Source organism: Halyomorpha halys, unplaced genomic scaffold (genome assembly GCF_000696795.3).
Source record: "Halyomorpha halys isolate HHAL.00 unplaced genomic scaffold, Hhal_1.1 Scaffold413.1, whole genome shotgun sequence".
Taxonomy (NCBI): domain Eukaryota; kingdom Metazoa; phylum Arthropoda; class Insecta; order Hemiptera; family Pentatomidae; genus Halyomorpha; species Halyomorpha halys.
Genome location: NW_027104790.1, coordinates 610,660 through 618,621, shown reverse-complemented (window position 1 = coordinate 618,621; position 7,962 = coordinate 610,660). Strand labels below are relative to the sequence as shown.

Genomic DNA, 7,962 nt, shown 5'->3' with positions numbered 1-7,962 from the left:
TTATTATATTGCCAGATAATCAATAGATATAATAATTAAAATGAAAATAATAAATAGTAGATAATATAGGAAATAGTAAGAAAATGTAGGGAAAAAAAAATTGAAACAGAAATAAGGAACTGAACAAGTTATAAGTAGAAAGTTTGGTTCTGTATTACCGCTATTAATGTTAGTATAAAAACGGTTAATATTTGACTAATATAAATTAATATGTGATACATTAAGACGTATGTATTTGTACATATACATTCAAGAACATAACACTATTTCTCTATGATATTTATATATTTTATACTTATATGTACTGACTTCTTCCTTTATATATTGAATACAGGCTTGCATCTTGCAAAAGATATTTAATTTGATATTGTTACACCTATAAAAATTATAAACCTTGACATTAATATTTATTTATTTCCATCAGAGTAGGACAATGTGTAATAAAAATTTCGTTTGGCTATTGGTTGCTAATTATATTAGCACTCTCTTAGTAACTTACTATCTTAGAGATACCGATTTTTAATAGTGATGGACACCATATATACTTTTATAATTTTGTAAATTAGTTTCATTGTGATTTAATTACCACTTTTTAAAATCGGTTGGTTTGTCATCAATTTATTAATTATAGCTTTCATGTTACGAAACTTAGATTAGGATACTAAAAAACATCTTCCCGTGAACATTTTCCCATGTTTTTTTACTTATTACATGTGAAGTATTTTAGCATTTTTCACTCAATCAGTGGGTTTTTTAACCTAAATTTTGAATACCCTCCTTCCAAATCACCCAATCAAAGACCCGTTTCCTCATATCCCATGAGAGATCTTCCATTTCATTGTCCAATGTTTTCCTTGATGTACCTCATCCTTTTCTATGAGTGTATGCATTCTTTTTTAAGTATACCATTTGAGGCATTTATCCTCAATCTCTTATAGTATGTTTTTTTTAACTTCTTACTGTTATTATTGTAAAGTAATTTTTTTTTTGTAAATATACATTTATATTTTCTAAGGTAGAAATATGAGCTATAGAATATTTCTAATTAATTTTATATCACTTTTACAGGCATGCAAATGATGAATTTACTATTGTTGCTAATTCATTTCGATACTCTCAAACTTATTCAAACAAACTTTTTTTTGCTATGGTTGATTTTGATGAGGGATCAGATGTGTTCCAAATGGTAAGTCTTTTATAAATCTAACACTATTATTAATGTCTCTGTATTCAAATGTAATAGCTCTATTTTTAATATTGTGCCTATCTTTATTTATAGCTAAGATTAAATGCAGCACCAGTTTTTATGCATTTTCCTTCTAAAGGAAAACCCAAGAATGCAGATACTTTTGATATTCAAAGGGTTGGGTTTGCAGCAGAATCAATAGCCAAATGGATTGCCGAAAGAACAGATATACAGGTGAGGTGTGTACATATTAATTATGTATATAAGGTTCGATTAAAGAAATATATGCTGAATTGTGCATTTCTATTTTCTGAAAATAATAGTTTTGAAACATGTTTGTTAAAATTCATTAGTAGATTTTGGTCAGTCAAGAAAAATCCAGGTAACCTTTTTTATTTATTATTGACTGAGCATTGTTATTAATTTTTAAATTGAACATTTCTCATCTTATCAATACCAATATTTTTTTTAATGGCTCTGTTGGGGCAAGGAGCTTTTCACAATCGATAAAGCCAATCACTTCTCTAGAGAAAAGCTAACTTATTTGTAGGTGGTAGACAGTAGGTAGGAATAAATTCACAAATAAAAAAATAGAATATGAATAAAATAATATGTGGTTTATCCCAAAAAATTGAATAATAAACTGTGAACTGAAACCAAAATTAAAAAGGAGACAGAAAAGTAAATAACAAAAGAAAAAATATCTTAACAGCTAATAAGGTTTTATGCAAAAGAAAATAAATAAATTACTCTTCCTACATACAAACTAAATATAAATTTATGCTAACATAAATTGATGGCTCACTTCACAGTGATGCTAAATACATTTCCACTAACTCTAGGAAAAATACAATCAAAGGATCTCTTTTGTAGGGAAATCACAACTTTTTAATTAAATTTTGTAAATGAGAGAACCTTTAATTATATTTTCCATAAAGTTAATGGAGATGTACTTAGATAAATTTATATGCAAATGGTACAACATTCTATGTATGATTTGATTCCATAAATAATAAAAAATGTGATGTAAGTAGGCAATCTTACTTTGTAAGGTTACCTTGATAAAGTGATTTAAGGATCAATATATGCGTAACAATGTGTCTATCTCTGGTGTCGAGGTCTTGAAGTGTTGATAATGTCATCTACAATTTCTACAAGAGGAAAAAGAGCTGGTGAGATTTGGAGATGTCTTCTTTGGGGGTGAGAATAGTTGATTCCAAGATATACGTGGTACCCCAAAATCACACAGTATACTATTGAGGCTCAATCCTCCTGGAGTTAATGTTGTTTCTAGTCTGAGACCTAGGTCCATATCAACACAGTACATTTACACGTACAAAACACACTAACAATGGAAGTATTATACCTAACTAAGAGTATTAATTTTAGTTAAATTTACAAACTAAAGAAGAAAAAAAACATGTGGTGTAAAAACAGTCAACTGGAAAGGCCAGTTAAAAAAAATTAATTAATAATAAAATAATCATCCCGGGGCTTAGACAGGCTCTATAATTATAATTTACTGGTTACAGAATTTTTTTTTTATTTCTTAATTTAAATTTTTTTTACCCATAGATAAGAGTTTTCCGACCTCCCAACTATTCTGGAACTCTAGCCATGATTATGCTTTTTATCCTTGTTGCTGGTTTCCTGTATATGAGAAGAAATAATTTAGACTTCTTATATAATAAATCTCTTTGGGGTGTTTGTGCTGTGGTAAGTATTTTAGTGTATAATTTATATTAAACAGGGAGGAAAAAAAAAAACCTCATCTTGATTTAAATTTTTCTTAATAATAGCATTTCTCTCTTCTTTTTATTTTATTTTTCCCTGGATTATTTGTGCATTTTTTATGTGAGTCTGTTTTGAATGGTTTTCCTCTGGGAAAATTTTCACTAATAAATTTTTTCTTATCAGTTCAATTTATGTATACACTGCACTTAACTTATATTTTATGCCACTCCCGTACATATGTCACTAAAAAATTTTGATTTTCTTTCCAGTTCTTCTGTTTCGCCATGGTATCTGGACAAATGTGGAATCATATAAGAGGTCCACCTTTTGTTCACCATAGCCATAATGGTGTAGCTTATATTCATGGATCTTCTCAAGGTCAATTCGTTTTGGAATCATATATAGTCATTGTATTGAGTATCCTTTTCCTTGAAAATTATTTTCCTATTGGGTCCTAAACTACTATTTAGTTTTCAAATGGTTTAGTTTAAATTATATTTATATCTTAGAGGTAAGATTAAACAAACTTTACTTTTAAGGTAATGTTTTAAGATAAAAAAGTTATTCCCAGTACATTTAATTTATTCCTGCACCTAATATGATAAATATTGCTAAGTTTACTATTGAAGTATAAAATATTTCCTGTCGGAAGATTATTTGTTGACTGTTTATAATTAATAAAAGAAGATGGTCCGGGTGGCGGTTTAGAAAATTACTCAAAATAGTACAGAAAACTATTTAGTATCCATTTCATACTGAGGAAAGCACTTCATTAATTAGTTTTAAAATTCAAGTTTTAATAGCTCCAATGGGACTCAGGTTAAAACTCCGAAAATACTGTAAATCACAGAATTTACAGTTTTTGTTTCAGGTTTATCATAAAAATGAGGGAGGGGAGCGAACATAATAAGCAAACCTAACATTTTTTTTTTTTTTTTTTCTTCGGCCAAGACTCCCATTGGAGTCCTATACTGCCTAACCATGGTTGGGGGTCAAAGTTCCTCATTTTGTGGGACCGCCACTCAATGAAAAAAGTCAAAGTCCCAGGCCGGATTCGAACCGGCACCGCCAATAGACATCAAATTGGTAAGACTGTGTCTTAACCACTGAGCTATGGGCGGCCCAACCTAACATCTTAGAGAGCACAGGACTGGACGATGTATTGTTAATATTTTCAACACAAAAATATACATCATGAAATATGAATTTTACTGAATTTTGTATCCTGTCATAGATTCCATAATTAAATTTTATTGTTATTTGAATTATTATTGGACTAAATTTTCTTTGTAATAGCTCATACTTTTATGACTTACCTGTTGTATTACTGATTAGCCCACAGCAACATTCCAATGTTAGATTTGTATTTTTCTTATTTTGGGGTCCAGCTTACTGACAATTTTGAATTTTTTCAAAATTTATTTTTATGGATTTCATGATAACATTAAATTACTGTAGTTAGTTCAAACGAGCCAACTTCCTTAAAACATTTATTGGCAAAAGTAGTGGATGAACACTGATCCACTTTCATCAAAATTTAGGCCAACTCATTCATACTGTATTCAAATTATAAGTGTGTCAAGAAAAATACATTTACACACTTATAAGCGAAATTTATGGATGTAATCTGATAAAATTGTGATCAACAAGGTGTGCCAACACACCCAGTCCCTGAAAATTTCATCTAAATTGGATTAATAATTCAATCGATTATGCCCTAAAACATTATATATTATAGACAGGCACAGAACTAAATTTGTTCCTTCATGTCTACATCATAAAGTACGAGTGAAAATTTTTTATTCTGTGTACATAATTTTTTAAAAGTTCCACCTCCCCTTTCAGTTGTGAGGAAGCAATAAGTAACACAAATATAAAAAAAAATAAGAAATTTATGTAGTTTATATTTGAAGTTTAAGTAACCATGATTTAAACATTTCTTGTATGATTCCTTTACTCATAGCTTTAGATGCTGCAATCGTAATTGGAATGATAATGATGACTGATGCTGGTTCAAGAAAGGGAGATGTCAGAATGAGGCAGATACTTGCCACTGTAGGATTGGTCATAGTCAATGTATTTTTCAGTATCATACTGTCAATATTCAGATCAAAAGCACATGGTTATCCCTACAGGTGGGTTTTTAAAAGTTTTATAATATTTAATCAATAATATTTTTGTTAGAGGTATTATTAGCAGACGAGATTGTTAGAAAACTGCATTTAGCTTATCTACTTTATTTATAAAAAACTGAATCTTCTCAACTATATATTCAAATCGTGTTTACCTAAATGAAGTGTATTTGAGATTATTGATACAAGAATACATTCAGTCGTTTATGACTAGCATTTGATTTTGAAGAAATCTTCTTAATCCATATTATTTTTTATATTTATCTTTTGGATACACTTTCGTTACGTGTTATACAGTGGTAGCACCGTCACACAGAGCTGGAAGATTGTGTGTGTTTTGTTGTCATTGGTACAGTCTATGATTAGTTTGTGGTGTGCGATACCTGTGTAGTATAAATTAATCTAATAGAATGTATTATCAGTATTATTGCCCAAAGTCAATAAAACGTTTAAATTTCAGGAGATTATATTTATTTTTAAAAAAAACAAACAGCATTACACGTACATATCACTGTTCCAGAAGAATAATGATGGAACTGTAAAATTTTCTTTGTGTTGATGAACTCAAAAATGCACTTACAAACTAGATGTTTGTAAATCAACAGAATTGTAATTACAAAATTCCTTCTGTGGTGAATTTTTAAGTAGAGTTATTTTGATTTATAAACATGTAGTAAATGCATTTTTGAGGCACACAATTAAATCAATTTACAAAATTTTACAGTTGCTTCATTATTCTTCTGGGGCAGTGTAAAACATTATGTTTTAATCCAATTATAAATCGTCATTCATTATTATTCATCTATTAATAATTCTTTTAATAATAATCTATTCATCAAGTTAACATCATTTTAAACCATTAAAGAAGGGATTGATATGAAGTATTTTTATTTTTATTTATGTACATTCTGTGTACAAGTAATCATTGATTTGGATCAGAAAAAAAGCTATTTGAAGTTGAATCATGTCAGTGAAAACTAATAGTAATATCAAATACACAAGGTTTAGATTAAGACAAGGTTGTATTCAACAAAGCTTATTCAATACATTTTTCGAATCTCAGGCAGGAGTAAAGGCGTACATAAGGGAGCATATAAATGTTTTATAAACCAGACTCCTAACTTGACTATATATTGTAGTGAAATTATAGAAAAAAAATTGCATATTTAAATATTTTAAATGAATATGAACTATTTGAATAAAATTGTAATACATTGATAATTACCAAGTAATATATATTTAATTTAATATATTGAATCCATGGTATAAATTAAATAATTGTTAATTATTACTTTTTGTTTCAGTTTCCTCTTCAAGTAAATTAAAGTACCACATCTTATTAGAATTAAATCTAGGACTAATTGCAATACATTGTTGCTTCAAACTGTAATAATATTCCTGAATTTTCTTAGTTGCTTCTTTTTGTTAAAGGAAATTTTTTCTGCGGGTAATGATACATAATCTAAATATTAGTATTATGTAATTATTCCTGTGACAAAGTAATGTGATATTGGGGTATAGTGTAAATATTTTTGTTAATTTTTAACAATCTTTGCAAAAATTGCTTTTAAACATTATGTGCACAAACATGTTCTTTCATTGATTATTTCAGTTCAGAATATTTAGAATTAAATTAAGTGTCCAGGAACTTCAGGTATCTACATACCATTTTACTAAAGTAGTTAAACTGCTTACCATAACAATATTTTTTTTTTTATCTTTTGAATTCTGTGGAAATTACTTGATGATGATGAAGTGGTTAAATTCATTTTTTTTTTAACATTTATAAATTGTAATAAAAGCTAATAGAGACTAAGTTTGATAATCAGGCTACATTATCTTTTTCAGATAAATATTTTATAATGATTTATATTGTTAATTGTGTCTTTAGAACATTACATACACTAAAGACATTACTTATCTGTCATTAAATGTATAGTGAATATTTAAATATGCTATAAGGAACATTAAAAATTTTAGAAATCTCATTGTTTTCCTATGTATTTTTCAAAATAAGACATTGTTAAACTATAGATTTATTTGGTATTTATTTCTTATATATAAGGATCAGTAATTGTACGAAATAAAATTCATTTTGAAATTACCTTTTTTTTTTATCTTTCTCCCTTCCAAAATAACAATGTATTAATTTTTTTAAGTAGATTAGATTTGTTTGCTTTAAGTTTATGGAATCAATAAATAAGCTGGCCAGAAACTTCTGGTGTTATTACCTTTCAGAGTAAAGATTCATAAGTAAGATGAGTCCAATCTCCATTTTATTGGTACCTATAAACCTCTTAGCAAATAATGAAAAATCGAAAAAGATAAATATATCTATTATCTTATCGGAAAAGACTGTTAGGATTGTAGATGGTTGATAGGAATTTTTTCTATATAACGTTTTCTGGGTTTTGTTGTACCAAGGAAAATTTTTTGTTATATATAAATTTATATTTCGTTGAATTCCATGATGTATAATTCTCTCTCTTAATAGTACTAGTGATATTTGGTATTTATATAGTATTATTATACATTAATGGCGGCCATATTAATGTCCAAGATTGCACAAACATTCCATTGAATATTTTTATTTTTAAAATATAATTAATGATGTTTATTTTCATTGTCATCTCATTCACAATTAATAATTAAAATTTCCATAGTTGAAAATTTTAATTGTTCAACAGTTCTAGCAAGTATATGTTTAAATCTGGTATCAAAAGTGTTATTAAATTCTTGAAAGACCAATCAATTAATCCAGAATCACAATAATTACTCTATTTGGGCTTGACCAATTTCTCTTTACATCTTTTTGTCTAAATAAACCTTTATAAAAGTACATAGAACAACAATTTACCTATTTTTAAACCCTAACTTGTTAGTATGCTTATATTGTCTAATATTAATTTG

General features: G+C 27.7%; 1 protein-coding gene across 1 annotated transcript in view; it reads left to right on the top strand.

Annotated features, from left to right (window-relative positions):
* Ostgamma (oligosaccharide transferase gamma subunit) overlaps window positions 1-6,615 on the top strand; it is an 8,772-nt gene extending 2,157 nt beyond the window's left edge. The window contains exons 3-8 of the mRNA XM_014423294.3: window positions 1,069-1,186; window positions 1,280-1,420; window positions 2,762-2,902; window positions 3,190-3,337; window positions 4,890-5,055; window positions 6,357-6,615. Coding sequence (XP_014278780.1) covers window positions 1,069-1,186; window positions 1,280-1,420; window positions 2,762-2,902; window positions 3,190-3,337; window positions 4,890-5,055; window positions 6,357-6,372 — 730 coding nt within the window. The 3' untranslated portion in view covers window positions 6,373-6,615. The remainder of the gene's footprint in view (window positions 1-1,068; window positions 1,187-1,279; window positions 1,421-2,761; window positions 2,903-3,189; window positions 3,338-4,889; window positions 5,056-6,356) is intronic.
* The last annotated feature ends 1,347 nt before the right edge of the window (window positions 6,616-7,962 follow it).